This window comes from Moschus berezovskii, chromosome 9 (assembly GCF_049115385.1).
Source record: "Moschus berezovskii isolate FMDL1 chromosome 9, NW_MosBer_1.0, whole genome shotgun sequence".
Classification (NCBI taxonomy): Eukaryota; Metazoa; Chordata; class Mammalia; order Artiodactyla; family Moschidae; genus Moschus; species Moschus berezovskii.
In genome coordinates, this window is record NC_142468.1 from 96,368,982 (window position 1) to 96,396,507 (window position 27,526).

Genomic DNA, 27,526 nt, shown 5'->3' on the forward strand with positions numbered 1-27,526 from the left:
ACTCAGGAGCCAAGCCTATGACCAAAGATGGGATAATTTGAGCATATAAGGATAACTTAATAAACATTAAGTATCTTTAAATCCTTGAGTTCATAATGGGTGTGTGTGTAACTAATTGGTCACACACACACACAAAAAAAACCTACCTGGTTACCCTTTTGAAGGATGATATGAAACCAAATCATTATTTTTTTAAATGACTAAAACATTTATTTGTGCCAGGTTCTAGTTGCAGACCATGGGGTCTTTGGTTGTGGCATGAGGGACCTAGGGACCCTAGGGACCAGGGATGGGGACTGCTGCATTGGGAGCTCAGAGTCTTAGCCACTCACTGGACCACCAGAAAAGTCCCAAAAACATTATACTGAAGATGGTAAATTAAGGAAAAGAATCAAGCAGTCATCTTGCTGTACCTGTATAAACTGTGCCTCAGGGTAATGAAAACAGAAAATAAAAGGAGTGTCCCTTTGTAAGGGAATTCCAAAGATTATGACAGAGTTTGAGGAGAGCTTTCCTGAAATCTCTAACAAATTAATGAATCTAGGCGATGAACATCTAGGCCTGGATTCTTCAATGGTTAAACTGAAGAAAAGAGTAGAGGGATAACCTGTAGATTGAAAGACATGTAAAAGATATACAGTTCTTTTTTTTTAATGGATAAGGTTAGGCTATAATATCTAGGGTTCTGGATTTAGGTAATACAGGAAAAAAAAAAGCAAGGATGTGATTATCATGAACCATGGTGTCAATTTACACCAGGAAGGAGGGACTGTGAAGATGAAGAACATGGTGGTGATGGTGGTGGGTGCTTTTAGTGTTTGGCAAAGTTCTGTTTTTCTGGGTAGTGACTTAAGGTTCGATTTAGTTTATTAAGCTATACTTTTATTTTGTACGGTTTTCTATATCTGTGTTTTAGTTTAAAATAAAAAGTTTAATAAAATGTGTTAACTATATTTTATCATTTATCCAGAGCTGCAGGGCATGTCCTTTTATTCTAACTGGCAAAATCTGTTTAATGGGGGTTTGTCCAGGCTTTTTATTTTTTAAAATTTAAAAAACTGAGGTATAGTTGTATGTTTCAGGTGTACAGCACAGTGATTCAGATACATATATGTATGTATATGTGTGTATTCTTTTTCAGATTAGTTTCTTTTATAGGTTATTACAAAATATTTATAGTTCCCTGTGCTATTCTTGTTTGTTATCTATATTTTATATATAGTAGTGTTTATATGTTAATTGCATTCTCCTAATTTATCCCTTCCTCCTACCTTCTGCTACGGTAACCATGTTTGTTTTCTCTGTGTGGGTCTACTTCTGTTTTGTAAATAAGCTCACTTGTACCTTTTCAGATTCAATAAGTGATATATATTTGTCTTCTCTGTCTGGCTTACTTCACTTAGTATGAAAATCTCCAAGTTAATCTGTGGTTCTGCAAATGGCATTATTTATTCTTTTCTATGGTTAACATTCCATTGTATATATACACCACATCTTTATCCATTCATCTGTTGATGGACATTTTTTTCCCCAATGGGCATTTAGGTTCCTTCCATGTTTTGGTATTGTAAATAGTGCTGCAGTGAACACTGGGGTGCGTGTATCTTCAAATTCTAGTTTTCTCTGGATATATGCCCAGGAGTGGGATTGCTGGATCATAAGGTAACTCTGATTTTAGTTTTTTAAGGAACTTCCATGGTGTTCTCCATAGTGGCTGCACCAGTTTACATTCTCACTGACAGTGTAGGAGGGTTCCCTTTTCTCCACACCCTCTCCAGCATTTATTTGTAGACTTTGATGATGGCCATTCTGACCAGTATGAGGTGATATCTCATTGCATTTCTCTAATAATTAGTGAAGTTGAGATTTTTTCATGTTCTGTTGGCCAGCTCTATGTCTTCTTTGGAGAAACAAAAAAACCATTTTTTTGGCCTTGCCATGCAGCATGTGGGATCTTAGTTCTCTGACAACCACTGGACTTCCAGAGAAATCTCCAGAATCATTTTTAAGGCTAACACCTTCCTATTCCTGTGCATTTAGGTATGGTATCAGAGAGGTGCCTGGAATCCTAGTTACCTGCCTCTTTCCAGGAAGGACTTTATTTCCAACCTATTTTCTTTCTCCTCTAAATTGTATTTACATTGCTCACTTTCCTCTTAAACTGTCAAGTCAGCAGTGTATAACATGCCTACAGGGCCCACTCTAATCCATATAGAGTGAAAAGGTGAGGACAGCTAAAACAGTCAATGGTTATTCCTTGTCAGGCATAGTTATGAGTGCCTGGCTTCACTGACTTAATCCAAACAACACTGTCGGATGTAGGCACATCCTCATTTTATAGCTGAAGAAACTGAGAGGCACCCCTGGCCTGAGTCTACTACGTGCCTAACATCTATACTATGCTACCTCTGATCATATTGTTTCAGTTATCACATGCTCTTCATGAAGTTTTAATATCTGTTCAGTTCAGTTCAGTTCAGTCGCTCAGTCATGTCCGACTCTCCATGACCCCATGAATCACAGCACGCCAGGCCTCCCTGTCCATCACCAACTCCCAGAGTTCACTCAAACTCATGTTAGTGCAGTTTAAAATCTATTTTAGTGCCATGGACTCCACTGCTGTGTTTTAGCATGTAATCCACTCTAACTTTACATTCCTTTTTGCTCTTTACACATTATAACTGGTTATTGGCTGTTTTCTATAAAAACATTTGGTGTTTCCTCCTCCAAGGTTTTCTTCTAAGGAATTTTCATTTATTTTGTGAATATCTGTCCTCATTTTGTGGGTACAAAGTTCCATCATACCCATCTCAGTTTATACATTCACTCAGGCAGATCCAGATCACAGGTGAAGTTACTCTCAGCTGTCACCCCTGAACAGTGCCTGTCACATAGAAGGTACTATGGAAGTTTTAGCTGCCTCAATATTTAATTAGCTCTCATGAATACTTTGTGAGTCAGGTTAATGCAGGAGGAAGAACAGGTTTGAGAACTGACAGTGGAGCTGCTTCACTGGAGCGGGGTCACAGAGGCTTCTGCTTCTCTGATGGGAGATTGGGAATTTTAGGCCCGGAGGCTATACTGATCCTTTTTAATTCCTCAGGACACCAGTAGATACTGTTTTCTCCCAGCAATTTCTACTTATCTGGCTCGGTGGTTGAGCTGCCTGTGAGAGAGATTCTTATACCACTGGGCCATGCCAGGGCAGCCTGCACTGGGACACCAGCTGCTTGGAAGAAGATTGTGAAATTAGTGTTAAAGGGAAGCCTGTGAAGACAGGCAGGAAATGAAAACAGCACAAATGTTATATAAATGAGCATCTCATTATTAGGCAGCATGTGGGGAAAGGTCTGGGGCCTGATCTCAAAGCATCCAGAGGATGAGAGTGTTGTTAAGCTGCTCATAGTTTCTGCTAGCCTGGTGGCTTGCTTATTCCAGGGGAGTTGAAGGTGGGGGTGGGGGTGGGGTGCTATGCCCTCTCGCTAGCTGAAGGCTCAGGTCACATTCTGCGCACACGTCCCTCCAGGGCCTCCAGCTCAGCCAGCACTTCCTTGGGCAGATCCTGGTTCACCTGCTCTGTCAGATAGCTCCGAATGTCATGAACCTCCTGTTGCCAAAAGTCCTTGGGGAGGGAGAACAGCTGGGTGGTGTCTATGGCTCCCAGGTTGCTGAGATCCAAGGCGCCTTCCTTAGGCACCAGCCCGATGGGTGTCTCTTGGGCACTGTCCTCCCCGTCGAGCCGTCGGCAGATCCAGTCTAGCACCCGGGCATTCTCTCCAAAGCCTGGCCACAGGAAGCGGCCTTCCTCGTCGCGCCGGAACCAGTTGACATGGAAGATGCGGGGCAGCCGGACCCCCTTGCGCCCCTCCATGCTCAGCCAGTGTTCAAGGTAGCGCCCAAAGTTGTAGCCAAAAAATGGCCGCATAGCAAATGGGTCATGCATGATGACCTTCCCTGGGGAGGGGAGCAGGATGGGTAAGGAATCTCCTTTTTTACTGAGAAGGGTATCCTGCCTCCAGCTGGAGGAAGCTGTGAAATGGTGGTGGTACTGGAATATCCTTAAGGCAGGGCTACGGGAAGGGAATAGGGAAAAGATACACCTGGGAAGGGGTGGGCCGGAGGAAGGTCTGGCTCAGGGAGGGAGAGAAGAGGCAAGGTGGGCCCAGGAGCGAAGCAGGGAGGGCACTCACCTTTGTGTTCAGCCGCTGCAGTGGCTTCTGAGCGCATGGCACTGCCCACAAACACCCCGTGGCGCCAGTTGAAGGCCTCATATACCAGGGGGACTCCTGGGACACCAGGACACACGGTCAAAGGCAGCCCTTATCTTTGCACCATCACTCTATCCCTTCTGGTGATCTCAACTCCTACTCTCTCCTAGGACCTCCACTGTGGATTTTCAAACCCCATGCCGCCCCCCTCCACCTTGATTCTCCAGGTGGGGGGCACTCTACAGACAGACAGCTGTAGTTAGCAATCCAGGTTGAGGCCTTCTGAGCTTTAAATACAAGAGGGAGGTGTGCCCTGATAGAGAGCCTGATCTTTAACCCAGAAGGCACAGAGCCTGCATAATGTTTACCTTTGGGTCTACGGCCTCCAAAGATGATGGCATCAATGGGGACTCCCTCTGGGGCCTCCCAGGCGGGGTCTATGATGGGGCACTGGCGAGCCGGGGCACAAAAGCGAGAGTTGGGATGCGCACAGGGCTCCTTGTCACCTGGTAGAGCAAATACTGTCACTTTCAAGGGCATGTCCACTCCCTACACACATACCTTTGCAGGCACTCTTGCACAATTTCTTTTTGCCTCATCAGCTCCCCGCAACCTTGAGTTGGAGGTTGGTAGGGAGAAGGGAGCCAGGACATCTCCCCTGAAGATCAAGTTATTTATCCATGATGGTGCTGCCAACTGAGTTATGGGAGAAAATAATGGGAGAGGAACTGGGGTTTAGCAGGGTATTAATGTTTATGCTAAGTTACAGAACTTGGCCAATGCCCAAGGGAATGGGGTTAAATACTGTCATAGAGTTGTAATAGAAATTTTGCCCCAGAAACTTTTCTTTTAATTATGAGATTATTATTTAAATAAACACTCAAACCTAAAGCAAAAACTGAGACTGTCAGGTCAGTATTTCAGATAACTGACTTTCCATCAGCAAATGGCGGAAGACAAAATTTCCTGCGTTATCAAAATGCAAACAGGAACTAATTTTAAAGCTAGCAGTATTTTGGTGATTTCCCTGGGTCTGCTTAGACCCTGCTGGAGTGACAGGGCTTGAAGAACTCAGTTGAGGACGTAACCAGGACAGTTGTAACCTGAGGAGGTCATTCAGGCCCCTTCAGATGCCTGGAGAGGAGCTGGGGCCGAGTCAGTGGCAGATGCATAAAGCACCACCATGGCGGCCCTGAATGGGCACAGCGCTTTCTCTGCTAGAAGCTGCTGCTCAGACCTGGGGGCAAGGGAGTCACAGAGCCTGTGTACCCTGCCCTGCTCCAGCCCTGGCTCCTGCCTCCACTCTCACGTAAGAACCATTCCTTACGCTTCTCTCTGGCACTTTCATCCCCAGTTCAGGACCTAGCTCAGGGTATTATTCTGAGAATTGAAGCTGGTACAAAACGCCCTAGTAATACCCCTGAATCCAGAGATGATGAAAGGGTTGGGCAACTAGCCTGTGGGGAAATATGAAAGTTTCTTGGATTTCTCAGTTGGGTGGGGAGGCTGAGGAGGGCTTAATGATAGTGTTAGAGAAAATGAAGGATGATTAGATGAGGAGGGTGACTGCTAAGCCAGCCTGGAAAACTTGAATGTAGGCTTCAGTGACCACAGGCCACCCTCCCCTGCTAAGCTCTTCTTTGCTCCCAACCCTAGATCTGGGCTGTCTAAATGCCAAAGGCCACTAAAAGCTGAAGGTCCAGAGTGCAGGGCTGGGGGAAGGGGAGGGCTGCAGGGCACTGGAGAGTAATGACAGAGTTGAGAAACTAGCTTCCAGGAGAGGCTAAAGAGCTGGGCTAACTTCGTTTCAAAGGACTGGGGTGAATATGTTGGAAGAGCAGGGGAAAGGTAACAATACTGACCTTTAGCCAATGGTTATTTTAGCGGGGTGGCAGTGGGGACCCAGTTGGTCCAACTTTATGGATTGTGCTTTGAGTCCAATTCTTTCTGTAATAATTTCCAAGACAGCCCTTCCCCTTTAAAAACATTCAGCTTATATTAATTGAGAATTTACTATGTATTTGGCACTATGTTGAACCTTTTACATGCATTATTTAATTTAATTCTCCAACACCTTATGAGCTAGGTACTATAATAACTACCCCATTCAAGTGATGGGGACCCTGAAGTTCAGGAGGTTTTAGCAACTCAGTCAGGCCACAGAGCCAATACTTGGTGGAGCTGGGATGTGAATTGAGATCTTGCTTAGGGTTAGAAAACAGAACATTCATAACTCCCTGTGCCTCCCAGAGGTCCTGGGAGGTGGCTGCAGGTTGAGGAAAACTCCTTTACATCAACAAGGTGCTGAGCTTCAGGTCTGAGTAACCCTTCATACCAGGTTTCCAGGGTTTGCCTAGCCAGGAGGTCACGGTGACGCCAGGTGGAAGAGGCTGATCAATGCCCTCCCAGTATACGCCGCCATCGCTGGTCTCAGCCACGTTGGTGAAAATGGTGTTACTCTGGATTGTGGCCATAGCATTGGGATTGGTGGTGGCAGAGGTGCCAGGGGCTACCCCAAAGAAGCCATTCTCAGGGTTGATGGCCCGGAGTCGACCTGTTGGGAGGAGAAGTGAAAAAAAGGAAGGACTAACCAGGAAGAGTTGAGGCTCAGTCTTGGAAGGTCTTGCTCAGCTCCTCCCTGCCCCGAGCTAGACCCTAGATCTGAGGGGAAAGGCTCTGCATCTCCAGGGTGGGGGGCTGCCAGAAGGCAGGGGGATGGGTGGTCATTCAGGACAAGGTTCTCACTGGCAAAGTCCACCCTGAGCAGTGGGGGCAGCGTCGAACCAGAACCCAGAGTGCGATCCGAGGGCCTCTCACCATCACTGTCAAACCTCATCCAGGCGATGTCATCCCCCACACACTCCACTTTCCAGCCTGGCAGCGCCGGCCGCATCATGGCCAGGTTTGTCTTGCCACAAGCACTGGGGAAGGCGGCTGCCACATAGCGCTTCTTCCCCGCAGGATTGGTGATACCCAGGATCTGTGAGTTGGGGAGAGAGAGGACAAGGAAGAGAGCACCAGACAGAGGTCAGGAATGGTCTGCTTGGGAAGGACCGCTAGGAGTCGACAGGGAGAACCAAGGTTTATTCACTAATTGGGTACACTGCCTTGCCATGGGGCCTGGGGTGGCAGCAAGGAGAAGCCCCCCAACAGTCAGCAGCCTCAGGCCAAAGCTTTGGGCATTTGGGCTGAGTCCCTGGCCTCCAGTCTGGCAGTGGAGAGGCGAGGCTGAGGCTGGCTGGTCAGGCCCCGCCCCAGCCTGCCCCCCTCAGATCCTCACCAGGCCCTCACCAGCATATGCTCCGCCAGCCAGCCCTCATCCCGGGCCAGCCGAGAGGCGATGCGAAGGGCAAAGCACTTCTTGCCCAGCAGGGAGTTGCCACCATAGCCGCTGCCGAAGGAGATGATCTCCCGCTGGTCGGGCACGTGGCCAATCAGGGTTTTCTCTGGATTGCATGGCCACTGGCTCACCGGCTCCCCTGGGGACAATGGATTCATGGGGCTGCTGGCAGGGGCATCAGGCATCAGGGTGTCAGGGGCTGGAGGGATTGGGGTTGGCAGGAAAGACACTGGGAGCAGTGGTGTCAGTGGGTGGCTAAACCTCCTACCTCATGACACCTGTCAGCTCCCGTGCCCCAGTTCTTGGATAATTCTTCTCAATCTTGTGCAAACTACTCTGTCAACACAGCCTCACTCCCAGCCCACTCCTGCTCTAGAACATGGGACTTTACTATCTCACTAATCAGGATGGCTAGGATACGGGGTTCCCTCTGAGTACAAGGGGGCCTCTGTGTCCTCCCCTAGGCAGAGCAGGTGCTCACCTTGCCCAGTCAAGGGTTGGCCCACAGAGTGAAGACACTTGACAAAGTCACCATCTCCTAGGGCCTGAAGCACAGACGTCCCCAGCCGGGTCATAATCCGCATGCTTGCCACCACATAGGCAGAGTCCGTGAGCTGCACTCCGATGCGGGACAGCGGGGAGCCCACGGGACCCATGCTGAACGGAAGCACGTACATGGTTCGGCCTACGGAGGAAAACGCCACCTGGATGAAGGGTTCCAACCTGCTGATACCTTCAGTGCCCCTGCCTCTGTGTCCCTGCCCTGATTACCCTGCATGCAGCCTGGAAACCTCTCATCCACAGCTTGCTGGAACTCAGCTGGGGACATCCAGTTGCCCAGCTGCCCACGGGCCCCACCAGTTGGGAGGGGCACCGTGTCCCGTTGAGAAGGAGTTACAATCACCGTCTTGCTCTCTACTCGTGCCACATCCTTGGGGTCTGTGCAGGCCAGCCAGCTGGGGGAGAGCGGATATCAAGAAGATAGTGGCCAGCAGGCCGCCCTCACCCCAGACCCACTCTTTCATGTCCAGCTTTGTCTCCAGGTCTTCTGTTGGCCTTATTTTTTCCTATCCATTTGCATCTCAGTTCTTCCCCCAGATTTTTTTTTTTTTTAATTTTTGGGTCTTAGTTTGTGGCATGCCAAGCACATGGGCTCAGTAGTTGCAGTGTGTGGGCTTAGTTGCTCTGCACCATGTGGGATCTTAGTTCCCGGACCAGGGATCAAACTCGCATCCTCTGCATTGCAAGGCAGATTCTTAACCACTGGACCACCAAGGAAGTTCTCTCCCCCAGATTTTGTCCCAATCTAAGGGGTAGTTCGGAGAAGGCAATGGCAACCCACTCCAGTACTCTTGCCTGGAGAATCCCAGGGACAGAGGAGCCTGTTGGGCTGCCATCTATGGGGTTGCACAGAGTTGGACACGACTGATGCGACTTAGCAGCAGTAGCAGCAGCAGCAAGGGGTAGTTCCCTTGGCCCCCAGCCCTCTAATGGCCTCTGCCCTGGCAAAAACTCCCTGAATTTGTAAGTAAAAAAAAAAAGTAAAGGCTTTTATTTGTATCAACTTAACATAAAAGTATAGACCAACTGCAATAACTTCTGACAGTTTCCCTCAAAGCTCCCATTCTGCTTATTCCATTGGCATGGTCTATTTAAAATTGGATTTTGTTTCGGTAAACCCAAAGTGGCCTCGGTCTACGCAGCTGCCCCCATCTCGCAGGTTGCTGGGCTTAGGACTTACCAATTGTTGTACTTTGGGAGTTTTCGGATGAGTCCCTGATGTTCCAGCAGGGCCAGCGTGGCAGCGTTCTCCACCTCGGTCCCATCACAGATGCGGATGCCCTCTGGTTGGCACAGGCGGGCACTATGCTCCACAAAGTCTCGAACCTTAGCAGGCAGTTGGCCCAGATCCCCACTGAGGACTCGCAGTGTCTGGATGCTGCACCGTGACGACCAGCCCCAGGGGCTCAGCCTGTGCCAGCTAAGCCTTCAAGAGAAGAAACAGAGAGGTAATGGGCCAGGTGTTCTCATGGAAGATGGGTACAGAGGGCTGGGCTTCTAAGGACGAGCTAAAGTCCGTCTGGGTACAGGCACTACGAAGAGGTCGGACTAGGTGAAGGAGATGGGTTCAGGCCATGTGTATTTTGTGGCCTTTATGAGGCTTAGTGAGGGTGTCTCCTGATTAGCAAGGAAGGGACAGGTATCACCAAATGAACATAAAGGCACATGTCTGGCAATATGGAAGTGTATGTTTAGGCATGCTGATGTTATTGTAGGCTTGGCTCATGCCCATGGTTTACTATGTCTGGAAATGAGCAGGTGTCCTGTGGCCCAAATGTCAATAAATTGTGCCCAGGTGACAGCTTCATGTGTCTGGTGTTCTTTTCATTCTCAAATATAGTTTTGCATGCTGTAAGACTGTGAAAGCTTCAAGCAGAGGACCAGGTCTGTGACATGGTTAAGTCCCAGTTTTCTCGATTTGGGCCCTTGCACAAAGAGTGGGTGATCAGATGTCAGGCTTCCAGGCATTGGATCTGTGCCTGCCCAGTGGCCCAACCAGGATTGCATAGTGTTGCCACTGGGTAGGTAAGTATTTTCAAACTGTGTGGAAGGCTGACTGTCAGGGAATATCACCGGCTGGGCTGCATGCCCCAATTTCTTAGAACAGAGCCCCTGGAATCTGTCCCTTCACACCCCTAGGAGAGGGAAAAGTAGGGTCTGCTCTGATTGGCCTGAACCCAAAGTGGAGTGATCCAGAGAGAGCAAAGGCCAGAGAGGGAAATTACCCTCCTCTGATGCCAGGGCCTTGCCCACCACAAACTGTACCCCACATGCCCAGCACTGCATGACCCTGTCCCTCCTTTGTCTCTCTTTCCTAGAGAACAAATGCCTAGAGCTTTGGTGGTGGGGTGGAACGTTAGACTGTAGTGTGCTCAGACTCACAGGGAAGAAGCCTGGGGAAGAGAGGACACTCAGGCCATGACTGGCAGCCGGGTGGCATGACTGAGAGCTGGGTGGCTTCACTGGGCAGGGCAGGGTGGAGACCTAGTGTGGCCCTAGGGGCAGAGGAGGAAGCCTCCTGGGACATGTTCTGTTCTGCTGCTGACAGTTTTCCCCAAGCATTAATTTTAAAGGCATTCAGCCTTGGGGAGAACCTCTCTCTGCAGGGAGGTTGCCTCAGGGAGTCTCCTGTGAAGCTCCCCCTGCTCTTCTCCAGTCTCTGGAGTGGGACCTTCTCCTTTTTCTCTGCTCCAGAGACCACGCACAATGGCTGGCCTAGTGGAACCAGCTGTGGGAGAGACAGGGGGTCGGCTCAGACTCTGAGACAAAAGCTGAGAAGAGAGACTACTACAGAGGGAAGACAGAAAGCTGTGAAAAGGGGGTGAAGATAGACAGGCAGGGCCGGGGGTTCGGCCGGGACGGGGGATGAAGCCAGCCAGGTAAGAATGAAGGCAACTTGGTCCCTACCTCTACCATGTCTCCCTCCCTCTTGGGCCCCCAGACCCCTCCTGCAGTGCAGGGCTCCCCACCAGGTTCCCATCCCGGGGAGGCCGGGGAATGGCTGTTTACCTTCTACCTTCTTTAGGGAGCTCTGAGCTCAGTCCCCAGGGGTTCGTGCATCCTTGACCCCAGGGCCCTACTGCTCCTCACTGCAACCTGTGGAATCACTTATATCTGTACCAAGCAAAGGAGGAGATGTGGAGACTGGGCCCCGAGACGGCAAGCGAGGAGGGGAAAGGAAGTTCTGAGAGTGACAGATACAGACGGTGTGGTCAGGGACCAGCAAAGCAGGGAGAGGGAGGAGGGGACGGAAACCGAGACACCCGGAGCGGCTGAGGCCGCCCGGATCTCCGGCGTGACGCACGACCCGAGAGGACGAGATCCAGACACACACGCCACCTGCCCGCCTCCTCCTCTCGGATGCAAAACCAGGCCGAGGGGGGCGAGCAGGACCACGCATACGGCAGCCCTGAGGGGGCGAGCGCGGCCGAAAGTGAGGGTCGGCCCCGGTCTGGGGGTCACTCACCGCAGGCCGGGGCGGTACACAGCGGCCATGGCACCTGCGCTGGGGCTGCGGGGTGGCCGCGGGAACCGAGCGGAGCCGGGGAGATAAGGAAGGCGGGGAACGAGGGAGCAGCGCGGAGAGCCGGAGCTCAGGCTAGGCGGGAGGCGCTTAAAAAGGAGGCGGGCCGGCGCAGGGGCGGGACCCTGCAGCGCCGGCGAGACCCTCTCTCCGCCCCCGGGCTACCGGCGGGTCCGCCCAGCCGCGGCCCCACCCGCGGCATCCTAGCCCCCAAACCCTTGTCTCCCATTGGAGGATTCGTTCCTCTCCTCGGCTCCCCTCCCCGAAGCCGCGCCCTACCGCCCCGCCTCGCCCCCTGCACATGATGTAATTTTGAGGACTCTTGCTCCTGGGAAATAGCGACTGGCAGGCACTGGGTGGCAAACAAGCCAAGAACTAGGGGCGAGGCCGGGGCGGAACCCACGGGAAGCTGGAGGTTTAGAAGTCGGGGGCTGGGCATTGCCTTTCCCTTTCCTCCCGGGCTTGGGCACTCTGAGCCCAGGCTCTTCTGCTGTCCAGGACTCTGATACCATGGTTCCCTCAGTCCCCAGCTCCCAAATCCCTGTTTCTTCTTCCGGAGGTGAGGATTCTTCTCTGCCCTACCGTGGTGGTAATGTCTCTCCACCCCAGAATCTCTTCTTTGGGGCTCTGGACTGATCATTCCCTCCACATTCCCCTGAAGAACGCATCTGCCCCAACCAACCATAAAGTCCTCTGGTAATTTCTCAAGTTATGTCTCCATCCAGACATCTGTCTTCAGCTTGAGGCCCTGGGTATTATCCCAAATGCCACAGCACCTCAAACTCAACGTGGCTATGGTAAGCCAGCATCCATTCCCTGTTTCTATTACTAGCACCTTGATGTTCCTTTGGGGAACCACCTGCTCAAACTGTGTGGTCCTGTGGGCCTCCTGGGGACGGGCTCTGAGCTTGGCCAAATTGTGTCTTCTTAACTCTAGCCATAGCCAGTGGAAATGTTCAGGAATGGGGGTGATATCTCTCTCTCTCAGGCTTTTTCTGTCAGCTTTCAAAATGGGCTCCCTATCTGCTGGGGTTGCTGGGCTGGGAGAACCTAAGCCTGATGCTGCTGGGTGTCAGTTTGGCCCTGCAAAGGAGGAACCTGCCTGAGATGGAAACCAGCCTAGAGGAAGCAGGTTTAGGGATGGAGAGCAACAGATTCCTGATTCAAGCGTTCAGTTCAGTTCAGTCCCTCAATCGTGTCCGACTCTTTGCGACCCCATGAATCACAGCAAGCCAGGCCTCCCTGTCCATCACCAACTCCCAGAGTTCACCCAAACTCATGTCCATCGAGTTGGTGATGCCATCCAGCCATCACATTCTCTGTCGTCCCCTTTTCCTCCTGTCCCCAATCCCTCCCAGCACCAGGGTCTTTTCCAGTGAGTCAACTCTTCATATGAGGGGGCCAAAGTTTTGGATTTTCAGCTTCAGCATCAGTCCTTCCAATGAACACCCAGGATTGATTTCCTTTAGGATGGACTGGTTGGATCTCCTTGCAGTCCAAGGGACTCTCAAGGGTCTTCTCCAACACCACAGTTCAAAAGCATCAGTTCTTCGGCAATCAGCTTTCTTCACAGTCCAACTCTCACATCCATACATGACCACGGGAAAAACCATAGCCTTGACTAGACGGACCTTGGTTGGCAAAGTAATGTCTCTGCTTTTTAATATGCTATCTAGGTTGGTCATAACTTTCCTTCCAAGGAGTAAGCGTCTTTTAATTTCATGGCTGCAATCAGCATCTGCAGTGATTTTGGAGCCCAAAAAAATGAAGTCTGACACTGTTTCCACTGTTTCCCTATCTATTTCCCATGAAGTGATGGGACCAGATGCCATGATCTTAGTTTTCTGAATGTTGAGCTTCAAGCCAACTTTTTCACTCTCCTCTTTCACTTTCATCAAGAGGCTTTTTAGTTCCTCTTCACTTTCTGCCATAAGGGTGGTGTCATCTGCATATCTGAGGTTATTGATATTTCTCCCGGCAATCTTGATTCCAGCTTGTGCTTCTTCCAGCCCAGCATTCCTCATGATGTACTCTGCATATAAGTTAAATAAGCAGAATGACTATATACAGCCTTGGTGTACTCCTTTTCCTATTTAGAACCAGTCTGTTAGGAATCAATAAATGTTTTCTCTTGCTCAAGCTAATTGTAAGAGGATTTCTGCTGTTTGTAACAGAAACAATCCCGATTCTCAGATTTCTCAGAGTTCTGTGCTGGAATGTCATGGGAGAAGGGGAGCTGGTCTCCAGCCTCGGGATTGCCGCTGACCCTCATCTCTTCACCCAGGCTGCATCCTGGACTCAACCTCATGTGTGTGTATTTGGGACAATTTCTTCCGGTCCCTATATCCAAACTCTGTCTGTAGCCACTCCACTGCACGCAGCTGCCTCTTTGTGCCTGCTCTCTGGCCTACAGATGTGCGCACTGATGGCATCACAGGCAACCTTTCAAAGTGATGCTGAAAGCCCAGCTTGTCTGTACACTGGTGCCGAATCTAATCTCGGCAACAGAGTTTTGGGTAAAGCAGAAAAGAATTAACTTTATTGCTTTGCCAGGCAAAGGAGGCTACAGTGGGTAAATGACTTAAAACTGTGTCTCCCAATTTGGAGAAGATAGTGAGAAATTTTATAATAATTGTTCGAAGAGCACATGATCAACTTGTGGATGTTCTTCTGATGGGTTGGTGGTGAGGTAAGTAGGAGTCAGTATCATCAACCTTCAGGTCCAACTGGTACATGCTTGTGGATAGCATACCATCATTTTATAACTTCTCCCACCTGGAAAAGTTTTCAAAATTTTCAAAATAACTCAAGGATATTTTTATGTATTTCAGTTGCTAGGGAAACAGGACCTTGCCCCATAGTTGCCCTTAACTGAGTGTCCCTGGTCTTGCATCCCTTCCCTTCCGTACTTAACAACTGCTTGAATCTGTCCATTGGAACTCAGGGAAGGTCATGGAGGCTGAATGAGGGCTGTTTCCTATAATCAAAGAAATGGGGGACACAGAAAGTCTTTGCACCTAGGAACCCCACGGAGCCTAGCTTGATATCAATAGGTCATCATCTCTTCTGCTCTCATGGTTCCCTATCAGCAAATGGAACCAGTATCTAGCCAGTTGCCCCAGAGGAACCTGAATCAGTCTGGACTCTTCCTGCCTTATCTTCCACAGCCAATCAGACACCAGGACCTTTGGATTTGTACTTCACAGTTAACTCTCAAATCAGTGTCTGTCCACTTGACCCAAGTTTTGTCTCTCAAGCTTTATCTCTCACTTGGCTTCAGACAATAGCTTCCAAGCACCTGCTTGGCCTCCCACATCTCCAAATGCCACTCCCTCTCCCTCCCACTAAGTTCTTCTCCAAACTTTGCACATAAGTTCACTTTGGAAAATTAAGAGAGAAGGATGATGTTTATTGTATGGCCACCAGGTACCAGGCTGTGAACCAGCAGTTTTACATGCATGTGTGTGTGTGCTCAGGCGTGTCTCTTTGCGACCCCAGGGATTGTAGCCCTCCAGGTTCCTCTGTCCATGCGATTTCCCAGGTGAGAATACTGGAGTGGGTTGCCATTTCCTCTTCCAGGGGATCTTCCTGGCCCAGGGATGGAACCTGCAACTCCTGGGTCTCCCACATTGGCAGGCAGATTCTTTACTGATGAACCATTGGAGAGGTTCTTTACATGCGTAGTCTCTTCCGTTTCACAACAACTCTGTTTTATCGATGTGGCCACTGAGGCTTAGAGTTTAAGCCATTTTTTCAAAGTCACACAGCTGATCAGCAGGAGAAATAGAATCTGAGTCCAAGTTTTTCTTTTTCTTTTTGAATCCAAGTTTTTCTGACTCTAATTACCAAGTTGGTTTTTTCCCCCTGCAATTCTATAATGTCTCTGATTTATCATTAAGGAAAAAAATGAGATCATAGCATTCATAGGCTTAAAATTCCTTGAAGGCTTCCTACGACATGACAGTTGATGTCTTTCATAATCTGGCTTCTGTTTATCCAGTGGTATCACCTCCCCCTCCTTACTTGCTGTCTTCTCTCCTATATGCCAAACTCTGAAGTTTCCAGAGCACAGCTGGGAATCTTTCCTGTCTTTCAGGTTTAAATTAAACATCACCTCCTGTGTGAAGGTCAGTGTGCCCCTTAGAATTAACATCTCTCTCATCTGTGTTAGCTGTCTACTGTGTGCATACCTGTGTCTTTGAATTAATTGTACTTTATTATAGTTGTTTTTGTATCTCTGTAATCCCTGGTCCTTCTTTGAGCCTGACCCACCAGGTGATCCAGTGTCAGAGGAACACCACCAGGGGGCAGGGCAAGCCTTGGCTTGGTCTGCATTTTCTGCTCCCCAGGGCCCTCTGGTTCACCCCATGGATGTCTCACAGAACCTCTGCAGTAGATACTAGGAGTGTGGCCCAGATCCCCACTTTAGAATCACAGCACTTATTGAAACTGAGTGGGACCCTGTGGGACCCTCCCAGGTGCAAATCCTTTTTGTGTCCCCAGTTTCTTATTTGGAGGAAAAAGGCTTCAGCTTCCTAGACCTTCCCTGAGTACCAAAGGGCAGATTCAAACAGTTACTAATCAGGAAGAAGAGATAATGCAGAAACAGAGGAGGAGCAGTCCAGAAAGGATAGTGTGGCTATAAAGCAGGGTCCTGGTTCCTCCTCAAGGGATATCAGTTCAGTTCAGTCGCTCAGTCATGTCGAGTCTGCGACCCCATGGACTGCAGTATGCCAGGCCTCCTTGTCCATCACCAACTCCTGGAGTTTACTCAAACTCATGTCCATTGAGTCAGTGATGCCATCCAACCATCTCATCCTCTGTCATCCCCTTCTCTTGCCATCAATCTTTCCCAGCATCAGGGTCTTTTCAAATGAGTTCTTTGCATCAGGTGGCCAAAGTATTAGAGTTTCAGCTTCAGCGTCAGTCCTTCCAATGAATATTCAGGACTGATTTCCTTTAGGATGGACTGGTTGGATCCCCTTGCAGTCCAAGGGGGACTCTCAAGAGTCTTCTCCAACATCACAGTTCAAAAGCATCAATTCTTCTGCACTCAGCCTTTTTTATAGTCCAACTCTCACATCCGTACTTAACTACTGGAAAAACCATAGCTTTGACTAGACAGACCTTTGTTGGCAAAGTTATGTCTCTGCTTTTCAATATGCTGTCTAGGTTGGTCATAACTTTTCTTCCAAGGAGTAAGCGTCTTTTAATTTCCTGGCTGCAATCACCATCTACAGTGATTTTGGAGCCCCACAAAATAAAGTCTCTCACTGTTTCCACTGTTTCCCCATCTATTTCCCATGAAGTGATGGGACCAGATGCCATGATCTTAGTTTTCTGAATGTTGAGTTTTAAGCCAACTATTTCACTCTCCTCTTTTACTTTCATCAAGAGGCTCTTTAGTTCTTCTTTGCTTTCTGCCATAAGGGTGGTGTCATCTGCATATCTGAGGTTATTGATATTTCTCCCAGCAATTTTGATTGCAGCTTGTGCTTCATCCAGCCCAGCGTTTCTCATGATGTACTCTACATATAAGTTAAATAAGCAGGGTGACAATATACAGCCTTGATGTACTCCTTTCCCAGTTTGGAACCAGTCTGTTGTTCCATGTCCAGTTCTAACTGTTGCTTCCTGATCTGCATACAGATTTCTCAAGAGGCAGGTCAGGTGGTCTGGTATTCCCATCTCTTGAAGAATTTTCCACAGTTTGTTGTGATCCACAGAGTCAAAGGCTTTGGCATAGTCAACTCAACAACACAAGCAAACAACCTCAAGGCATATACATAAAAATATCTTTGAGTTCTTCTGCAGCAACTGAGGCCCCCACCCAGGTTGTTGTTCAGTTGCTGAGGCGTGTCAATTCTTTGCAATCTCATAAACTGCATCAGCAGGCTTCCCTGGCCTTCATTATCTCCCTGAGTTTGTCCACCCAGGTGGAGAATGGTAACTTCAGGATGAGCACAAGATCCTTGGAACACAGCCCCGTTACCTCACCAGCAAGCAGTCAGAAGAAAAAATTCACACACCCTAAAGCCCCTACCCTGGATTTTGTCTATAAAAACTTCTTCCAGAAACCCACTGGGGTTTCTGAGCATTAGCCACACTTTCTCCTTGCTTGGCCCTGCAGTAAACCTTTCTCTGCTCCAAACTCCCACATTTCAGTTGGGCCTCACTGTGCTTCACGGGGTATGCAAACTTGCATTTAGTAACAGGTGCAGGGTGTGACCAGCCTTGTCTTACTCTACATTTTCTGCTCCCCAGGGCCCTCTGGGTCTCTCCTTGGATGTCTCACAGATCCCCCGTGGTGGGTGCTGTGGCATGCTGCCCAGATCCTTCAGGATCCTATCCCAGCTGCTGAGTGTTGGCTGCTGATAGTGAAGAGCGGAGCATTTCCCTGGGTACCTCCTATGACTGAAGGGAGCTGTCTTGCCAAACGTGCATGCCTCTTTCCTGGGGCAGCCTGTGTCCAGTGACTGCACCTGTACACAGGTTTCCATCTTGGAGTTATTATTTTTTTTCCAGCTTAAGATATCTCCCCAGCTCAACTTGGATACTGCATTAACCCCCTGATCTGACTCTTGATTCCATTTTGGCCATCCTTCACAGTAGATCTGAGGTGATCTTTTCAAACACCACCTGATCATTCGACATCCTTGCTGAAAATCCTTTAGTAGCTTCTCATTGTTCTTAAGGGCTTCCCCAGTGGCTCAGAGGTAAAGAATCCACCTGCAATGCAGGAGCTGCAAAAGACGTGAGTTTGATCCCTGGGTTGGGAAGATCCCCTGGAGGAGGGAATGGCAACCCATTACAGTAGTCTCGCCTGGAGAATCCCGTGAACAGCGGAGCCTGGTGGGCTACAGTTCATAAGGTTGCAAAGAGTTGAACACGACTGAAGTGACTCAACTTGTCCTACAACTCCATGTTGTGGAGTTCCATGGAGTGACTCCATGTCCTCAACTTGGCCTACAGGTCTCTGCATGCTCCAGCCCCACCCTCACCTATCACCATTCTTCCCACTTTGCTTGGTTTTTGCTTTTTGGCTACAGTGTTTTTGTTTTTCAGTTTCACGCATTTTTTTGTTTTTTCAATTTCATGCATGTGTCTACCTCTTCCCTGCCCAGAGCCCTTGCATAGATTATTCCTGTGACTGGAATCCCCATCTTCTCCACCCCTCCAGACGCAGTCCCTTTTCACTCCCCTGACTGGTCTCAGTTTAACGTGACTTCCTTAGGCTAGTCGTTGCTGTAATGCCACTGCCTCCCCTGCCCCCACATTAGATTAGGTCCCCATGAAATAAAGTCAGAGGTCCCTGTCCTTCTCTTGCATAGCACCCATCTTCATATAGTGAATTATTTTCACGTAGGCCCATCCCTAACTAGAGGCTCTAAATATTTGAAATGTATGACTTAAGCTAACAACTATTAAACAAAATATATTCTATTCTTCTACCTTGACAAATACACACACAATGGTCTGGAATTTGGTTTGAATTTGAATTCAAATTTGGATTTTGTTTGGAATTCTCAGGATTCCACAGCAGAATGTGGTATTGTGGGGGGAGGCATCTCTTTGGATCCATTTCTTTTCCCACCTCTGACACCATCTTCTACCACAAGGGGACTCCTTTGCATGCATGTGGACCTTCCTGTCTACACTGCCTAATTCGTTCCACAGTCTCCTGCCAACAGCCACTCCTTGGCCACTGCCTGGGTCTAGGGATGTGTGTGTGAGCAGTATGATCCACCCTTGGGAGGGAAAACCCAGGAAAGAGGTCCGTGTGGGCCCTAGGAGTGGGCTTGGGGCCCTTTGCACAGAGAATTCCTAAGTATGTGGAATATAGTCCGGAAGGTGCTTGGCGTATGGGCAGGGGAGGCCTGGACTCCTCACTGCAAGGGACATAGCCAGAAGAGGGCCAGAGAAAAGCCTTCCAAAACACAGGGCCCAGGGCAGGGGCTATTCCTACCTGGCCCAAGGGCAATACATTGACATTTTCCTGCTTCATCAGTCTGTCAGCTCCACAAAGACGGGGCTGGTGATGGTCTCATTTACTGAGGGCCCCTAGTGCCCAGCACATTGTTTGGTGCAGAGTAGGTGTTTAATCAATATTTGTCAAGTGAATGAATGTGCGGGAGGTAAACCAAGAAGAGGTCTGAGGATTTGGATCCATTACTGAGGATCTGGATTGTCCAGGTTGTACAGGACTGCAAAAATGGGGGTGCAGGACAGAAGAGATGGGAAGGGAACCCCAGATCACTGGCTCTGTCTCCCTCCCTCTCCTTCCTCTTTGTTCCCTAGCCCACTTCTCCAGGACCTTTGCCTGCCTGGCCTCCCTCCACGTGGTCTAGCATCCGTCTGTGTCCTTTTACCGTTGGGTGCTTTGCCCACTGCTCGTTTTCTGTGGCCTGACCATCTATTTGTCTGCTACGTATTTGTTTCTAGTTCTCGGCTGCCGATCTTGCACCTTCCTCTCTCCCTTCTTCTGCCACTTTTATAGCCACTTGTTCGCGTCACCTCTTACTCCCTCTTGATCCCCTCTTGGAAACTTTCTTCTCTCCTTTAGTTCCCCATGGCCCTTCGCCCCTCTCTTCTTTGTGCCCATGTTCCTCTGTCTCCTTCAATCTAGATTGCTGGGGAGGCCCTGACTTGTTCTGTCCTCTCGCCCAGGTCTGTACTTACGGCCTCCCTTCCTCTGTTTTGTCCCTCCCAGAGTCCACCTGGTTTCACCTTTCTCATCCCCATTTCCCTGTCTCTGCTTGTCCTTGAGCCAGACAGTCTCAGCATGTGTCTCCCTCCTGCCAAGAAAACCCATGAAGCACCTGTGGGTCCTCACTGGCTACTGTAGGTTCTTCTCTCTGTGCCCTTAGTCCTTTCCCCGGGCCCAGCCCTCACCCCCCGGACTCCTTTCCCTGGTCAGTGGCGCCTGGTCTGAGCCCCGAGCGGCTCAACTTGCCTGAGCTTGTTTAGTCTGACTCCTTTAGCCCGTTAGAGGCTTAGCCCTCCCACCTCTCCTCTGAGCGCTCCAGTAAACAAGAGGATCAGTGCAGACCTGACAGCTGCTGGGGGGCAAGTGTCTGGCTAGACCAGACCAGACCTGCTAAAGGGGCTGCAGTCAACACTTGCTATTTCTTCCTCACGGAAATTCTGAGGCCTCTTTCCTATGGATTTACCTTAGAACCACATTCCATGGGCATATGTATGGGATCCCTAGTCTCCATGGTTCCCATTCCCATTTTGTGGCCTTGTTCCCAGGCCTTGGGTTTTGTTTGTTTGCTTGTTTTTCTTTTGCAAAAATAACACTAGATCCAGGCCATCACACCACTTGAATGATGACAATGGCTTCTGCTCCATAAAATGGAGGCCAAGTATGGAAAGACAGGTGTCCTCTGATGGAGGTCTTTTTATATACGCGTAGAGAGAGAGATAGGAGAGACCACCCCCACCCACCTACCCACACACATACACACATGCCCCAAAGAAAGCTGAGTTGACTACAGGTATTCTGTAGACCAGGGGTTCTACTTTAGTGTTCATCAAAATAACCTGGAGGACTTATAAAAACACGGAGTTTTGGGGTCCCTTCCCCAAAGTGTCTGATTTAGTAAGTTTGAGGTGATTCCAGAGAACTTGCATTTTTAAACAAGTTCCCAGATGGTGCTGCTGATCTGGGGACCCCAGTCTGAGAACTGCTGTCTTAGATCATCCAAATCCACCAGCTCTTCACCTAACTCCAAAGGCTGGGACCCAGTTAATTTTTATAACTGATGATCCTTGGGGCTGATGGACACCCAGGCACCTCTTTGTGTGGGGAAAGAAGACCTGTTAACCCCATGGGAGTGTTTGGATGTCCTTAGAAAGTAGAGAATAGCCTTTAACTCCTGGAGTTCTATTCTAGTATAGACTCTATTTAAACAGCTTCAGACAGGTTTAAACATCTCCTTGGCTAATACCTAGTATCCCTGTTCCAACTTCTACTCGGGGATGATAGCTCTAAGAGGTGTTAGGGGATTAGGCTGAAAATGTAGGTCACCCCCCAGCCATCTGGGAACCAGGAGGAGTGAGAGAGGAAGAGAGAGGTTCAGAGACACACACAAGGAAAAGGTGAGGGGAAGCAGAGGGCAAATGAGGGCAGTTTCAAAAGTGCCTTGGATGGATTGGTGGTGATTGGATTTCAGTGTCCCGAGGTGGCCTGGAAGGAAAGAAGGAGCAGGGTTCCTCATTTCCCCTCTTCTCCTGCTCCCAAGTTGCCTGTCCTGGGGCTGGGTCCACAGGAATGAGAGAGGCTGAGAATAGATTAGGCAGGTCCTGGAGGGTTGTTTATCTTTCTGATGCCATAACTGTGAGGGGCATGAGGTGGGAGTGAGGTAGGTGGCAGAAATGTAAGGATTCCTGAAAACAGGAAACAGATTCAACAGGCCAGGTGAGAGTGGGCTTGGGAGAATTCGTACTCCCCTATAACACCCACAAGGCGTGGCAGAGCCTTGGAGGCTAAGGGTGCTGGAAGCTTGTTGGGCCCTCTTTTCCAGTCCCAGGCTTTCAGTCACCAAGGGCTGAGGGTTGTGTCCGCATGAGGGTGCCGATGGGAGCCAACGTGGCACTCTATACTGGGGAACGGGGAACAATGAGTTGGACCATCTGTGATATGCTTTGTTGGGGAAGATGCCCCCTTCCCTTCCTTGAGACCAGGCAGACTTGTCCTCTCATTTCCTGCAACCCTCCAGGTCAATGAGATATGCAAATGATCCCCTCACCTTATTGGCTGGAGGCCTTAGAACCATGGATGACCTAAGAGAGCTGGCCCTTTAAGAGTGCCCAGTGGGCTCTGTGCCCAAAGCCCCTTGTTCTGAGCACAGAGGTGCCAGGCCCTGCTCAATGGGGCCTCCATTCTCTGGGGAAGCTGTGCCTGCCTGGCTCTGACATTTGACCCATCATCTCTGCCACCCCTAAAGTGAGTATGTCTGAGGCCTCCCTGAGTGCCAGGCCTCTCACCTAGAGCCCCCTCCTCCAACACCTGCTATCGGCTTTTTGTTGGGCTTTTTGTTTTCTGTTTTCAGGAATCTTCACATTTCTGTCCCTGGCTCTACTTCCACCTCAACTGGCTTTAGGTCCCTCACTGCTATTACATCAGAAAGAAAAACAGCCCTCCTCACTTATCTTTTCATCCAACTCTGTCTGAACACCTCTCTCTGTGTCTCACCTCTCTGTCAAAGATCAGTTCCTTCATGTGTGCTTTTGTTCCCATCCCCTCTACCCTCTCAAGGGTGAGGAGCTCAATAGACATGGCAAAACCTGGGACAGGAAGAGAGAAAGGCCCTGTCTTTCCTCCTGCCTCTCTGGGCAGAACCTGGGGGCCTGAGATGTGGTTGGAAAGCAGCTACCCAGGTTTGAGGTGTGAAGATGGAGCCAAACTCTAAACCCTGGGGCTAAGTGTGTGTGTTAGTTGCTCAGTCGTGTCTGACTCTGCAACCCCATGGACTGTAGCCCGCCCGGCTTCTCTGTCCATACAATTCTCCAGGCAAGAATACTGGAGTGAATTGCCATTCCCTTCTCCAGAGGATCTTCCTGACCCAGGGATTGAACCCTGGTCTCCTGCATTGAAGGCAGATTCTTTATTATTTGAGCTACAGGGAAGTCCCTGCCTTGTCCCTCCTGGGGCTGTTGGAACTGGGAGTTGTTGGGCTCAAGCTTGGGACTTCCAGGCTGGGAAGTCTCTCCAAGGTCACCTAGCCAGAGGTGCCTCAGGTGGGCACATGCTGTGTGGTTGATAACAGAGAGGAGGGTTCCTGGGTGACACAAGTTTGGGGTTCAACTCTGTTGTTGAGCAGATGGCTTACTGAAGGACTTCTCAGATGACTATGTTGCTTGTGCTCTGTGAACATGCAAGAGGTGAGGATTGGAGGTAGCATTTCTCAAAATGATCTGAGCATAGATCCCCTCCTTGGCTATTTCTTAGACTTCATGTTTTGCAGAATACTCTTTGAGAATTGTTAAAGTCTAACTACCTTCCTTGAACAGAAGGGAAAACTGGGGTCAGAAGGGGAAGGTGACCTGTTCAAATTCACATGTCTTTGGTCCTGGATGGAAGAAGGAAAACTAATCTCGGTTGGTTTTCCTCGGAGAGATTGACTTGAGGAAAGATGGTCACCACTCTGTCCTGATCTTTTTAGAATTGATTCTGGGACCTTTTTTCTTTGAGGAGTCTCGTGCTCCTTGATTAATCCATAGGATGAATGTGTACTGAGGGTCTTCTACGTGCAAGACACTGGCCTGGGTGTTCTCAGAGAGAGAGGTATTACAGCATGTGATCCAGCTATATTAAAATCCACAGCATATGTGCCTTGCCATTGCCCTAAAATATACACATTCTCTGTCACAGTTAATTAAGCAACATTTTTTTAATTGCTTGGAAATGAAATGATGCCTCTTGAGATGACAGAGACATCCAGCATGTCCCAGCACTAGAGGTGGGAGTGCTGCCATATTCTTCTTGTTTTTCATATATCCCAGAGGCACCAGTAGGCTGGAGGCTGTGCTATCCCCTTTCTCATTCAGGCTGTAAGTGGCTTGGCCCCTGGTCAGGAGCCCCTGCCACCTAAGAAGTTGTTTCTCAGCCTGGAGGCGACTATGCAGGGAATAGACTGTGCCATTATCCCAGCTTTCCAGAGTTCTGGCTCCATGGCACTTGGGCTTTGGGGGAGGAGACTGGCAGGAAGTCTCCAGGTGCTCCAAGCCTGTCTTCTTCTTTGCAGGTATACCCCTCCTAATCCAGCCCCAGAATGGCACTGCCTCCCAGTCCCCTGGCCATGGAATATGTCAATGATTTTGACTTGATGAAGTTTGAGGTAAAGCGGGAACCCTCAGAGGGGCGATCTGGCCCCCCGACAGCCTCATTGGGCTCCACACCCTACAGCTCAGTGCCTCCTTCACCCACCTTCAGTGAGCCAGGCATGGTGGGGGCCACCGAGGGCACCCGGCCAGGCCTGGAGGAGCTGTACTGGCTGGCCACCCTGCAACAGCAGCTGGGGGCTGGGGAGGCGCTGGGGCTAAGTCCTGAGGAGGCTGTGGAGCTGCTGCAGGGTCAGAGTCCAGTCCCTGTTGAAGGGCCCCATGCCTACTACCCAGGGAGCCCAGAGGAGACAGGAGCCCAGCATGCCCAGGTGAGTGGTCAGTGAGAGGGTCGGAGGAGTGGGCAGGGTGAGAGGGGAGGCCAGCCCAGAGAGGAAGGAGAGTCCCTGGAGAGGCTTACCAGTTTGGGAAAGGAACAAAGGACAGGAGAAGGGACATACCTTTATTTTATTATTTATTTATTTATTTGACTATCCTATGGCATGTAGGATACAGGTCCTCCACCAGGGATCAAACCCGGGCCCCCTGCACTGGGAGCACATGATCTTAGCCACTGGACCACCAGGGAAGTCCCGGGACATACCTTTAGAAGATATCAGATAAAGAAAACCATTGTTCTGCGCCCCCCCCCACCCCCCAATAGAGAGAAATGAGTAGCCTCAACCAGGAGGAAGAGGGAGAGGACAAGGTTAGAACAGGACCAACTGAAAGGGAAGAGTTGAGAGTTAAAGGGCATCAGGAATGATTGATTATGGGCAGGTATATAGATACTGTGTTTGTGGAAACCAGGAAAGGGTTGTGCGTGGAATGGAGTGGAGTTGAGACTGTAGGAACCGGAATGAAGTTGGCCTTTTTAAGACTTCGTGCTTCCCCAGCCCCCAACCTTCTCAGGAAGGATTGGGACTCATCCTATTAATCATAGACAGATGGGGGCGTTGAGGGCATTAAGATATAATCCAAATCCTTTGAGGGTCACAGGGTTGAGAAGCGAGGTGTGTTGGAGGACAGGGGAGCGAGGTGTGTTGGAGGGGCAGGGTTTGTCTGCCCTGGGACACACATAGGCCAGGAGCCCCGCTCAAGAACCCCGCAAAAGCGGTGTGGGGTTCAGGCGCGCGATTGGCTTGCCCGAAAGTGGGTGGGAAACGCGGGGACCATCCAAAGGGGTCGAGGACCCTTGGTGATGGTGGAGGGCAGTGGAGGGCGTGTTGGGACCTCGAACAGGTTCTAGGCTGCAGGATAGATTCAGGGGAAGGCGCATGTTCAGGTAAAGGTGGGAGCCGGGGGCGGGGCCAGGTGGGCGGGGCCACCGGAGCGTGGAGCTTGGCGGGAGCCTGCGCTCACCCGCGCCCCGCCGGTTCTCTCTGCAGCTGGCCGAGCGGTTTTCCGACGCGGCGCTGGTGTCGATGTCTGTGCGGGAGCTAAACCGACAGCTGCGGGGCTGCGGGCGCGACGAGGCGCTGCGGCTGAAGCAGAGGCGCCGCACGCTGAAGAACCGCGGGTACGCTCAGGCCTGTCGCTCCAAGCGACTGCAACAGCGGCGGGGGTTGGAGGCGGAGCGCGCCCGCCTGGCCACCCAGCTGGACGCGCTGCGAGCCGAAGTGGCCCGCCTGGCTAGGGAACGCGACCTCTACAAGGCTCGCTGTGAACTGCTGGCCCCGAGCGGCCTGGGGCCAGAGGCCACGCCCACCTCCTCCTCTGAGCCCCTGGCCACCGAGTGGTGGAGTAGGTGGGCGGGCGGTGCGCACCACACCGGAGGCGGCTGTACCATTCACTAGATAGTTACTGAGCGCCTTCTGGTGCCAGACACTCCTTTGGATGACCACACAAGTATCCCCAAACTTCCTGGACCCTCAAGGCATGCTCTGAGGTTAGATGCTGGTCATTTCCTGGGAGAGAGGTCCCCTTCCCTTACGCAGGACGTGCACAGAAACCCTTCACCTTCTGCCCCACTCTATAGGACCGGGTCATTGAAATCTGCGGGAGTCAGTGCCAGGCATTGTGTAGGGGGCGGGCCGCAAGGAGGTGTGGATGACGCACAGTGAATGGGAGGTGAGGGAGTCCTGCTGCTCCTGGATCAGTTTAGATTTTAATTCAAGGCTTTCAACCTGTAGTGCAGTAAGGTGGTAATTAGCAATGAGGCTATGTTTTCATTCCAGGGCTTGTAACCTCCCCATTTTAGGACAACTGCATTTTCAAGATTTCAATTCCCATTATCAAGACAGACCATAAACTTGATTCAAGAGGCTTTTGTCCTAGCCAACCCCATGGCATCCAAGGTGTAGAGCAGCAAAGGCCGGAGGAGCTCCAGGGGTGGTAGGTGTGGGCTGGGAGAGGACCCTGAGCAGGAGTCTGTAAACCTGGGTGCTAGTCTCAGCTCTGCCACAGGCTAGCTCTGGCACCTTGAGCAAATCACTGGCCCCCTGGGTTTTGACGACCTCATCTAATGCTCACTTGACTGGATGACTTCTGACACCTTTCCAGTTCTGACCTCTCCGTTGTGTGGAAGCCCCAGGGGTCTCCTTGAGAATCCCTCAACTCAGCCTCATTAAAGGGACTTCCTGCCCTGTTCCAGCTTCCTGACTGCAGCCTAGACCCTGGATGAGACCCTGCACTGGTTCTGGGTTGCTCCCTCCATGCTGCCTTGGCCTCCAGATCTGCATAGGTTGCCCTGATCCCTTCTGCTTCTCTGAGGGCTGAGGTGAGACTTCCCCAGCCTGACAAGGAGCTGAGAGAATGCAGCTTTTGTGAATTAAACTTGAAGTCTAGGCACAACTGTATGCTATTGGCTAGATGTTCTTGCAATTTAAGAAGTGTTTATTCTATATCCTTGCTCCAGGCCTATGTAAGTATGTGTGTGAAAATGTGTGTGTGTGTGTGAGAGAGAGAATGAGAGAGAGAGATACAAAGTGTGGTGTGGGGGAAGAGATTGGATAGCTCCCACCTGGGCTGAGTGGATCATCACAGTTCTAAGGCCCAATGGAAATGGGGGTGGGGGGCGGGGATTAGGCCAGATGGAGCCTCGTACTCCCACCTCCACTGTATAGAAGC

General features: G+C 50.2%; 2 protein-coding genes across 3 annotated transcripts; one reads left to right on the top strand and one right to left on the bottom strand.

The window, feature by feature from the left end:
• Positions 1–1,460: 1,460 nt before the first annotated feature.
• PCK2 (phosphoenolpyruvate carboxykinase 2, mitochondrial) lies at positions 1,461–11,619 on the bottom strand. 2 transcript variants are annotated; one of them, XM_055436611.2, is made up of 10 exons: positions 11,576–11,619; positions 9,290–9,535; positions 8,320–8,504; positions 8,030–8,233; positions 7,500–7,687; positions 7,026–7,188; positions 6,544–6,762; positions 4,577–4,714; positions 4,191–4,286; positions 1,465–3,954 (listed from the first exon to the last, which is right to left on the bottom strand). In XM_055436611.2, exons 1-10 carry the CDS (start codon positions 11,602–11,604, stop codon positions 3,500–3,502), a joined length of 1,923 nt encoding a protein of 640 aa, XP_055292586.2. In that variant the 5' UTR covers positions 11,605–11,619; the 3' UTR covers positions 1,465–3,499. The 2 variants fall into 2 exon arrangements, with proteins under 2 accessions (XP_055292587.2, XP_055292586.2); XM_055436612.2 differs by lacking the exons at positions 8,320–8,504; positions 11,576–11,619 and having other exon boundaries at positions 1,461–3,954; positions 9,290–9,518.
• Positions 11,620–12,127: 508 nt separating this feature from the next.
• NRL (neural retina leucine zipper) lies at positions 12,128–27,233 on the top strand. The gene is made up of 3 exons (XM_055436467.2): positions 12,128–12,429; positions 24,382–24,789; positions 25,846–27,233. The coding sequence occupies exons 2-3, from the start codon at positions 24,409–24,411 to the stop codon at positions 26,251–26,253; spliced, it is 789 nt and encodes a 262-aa protein (XP_055292442.1). The 5' UTR covers positions 12,128–12,429; positions 24,382–24,408; the 3' UTR covers positions 26,254–27,233.
• The last annotated feature ends 293 nt before the right edge of the window (positions 27,234–27,526 follow it).

Coding starts and splice junctions, on each gene's coding strand:
- NRL (XM_055436467.2), top strand. CDS start 24,409: ATGGCACTGCCTCCCAGTCCCCTGGCCATGGAATATGTCAATGATTTT. Junction 24,790..25,845: donor CAGGAGCCCAGCATGCCCAG/GTGAGTGGTCAG, acceptor TTCTCTCTGCAG/CTGGCCGAGCGGTTTTCCGA.
- PCK2 (XM_055436611.2), bottom strand. CDS start 11,604: ATGGCCGCTGTGTACCGCCCCGGCCTGCG. Junction 8,234..8,319: donor GTTTCCAGGCTGCATGCAGG/GTAATCAGGGCA, acceptor TTTCCTCCGTAG/GCCGAACCATGTACGTGCTT. Junction 7,688..8,029: donor CCAACCCTTGACTGGGCAAG/GTGAGCACCTGC, acceptor CATTGTCCCCAG/GGGAGCCGGTGAGCCAGTGG.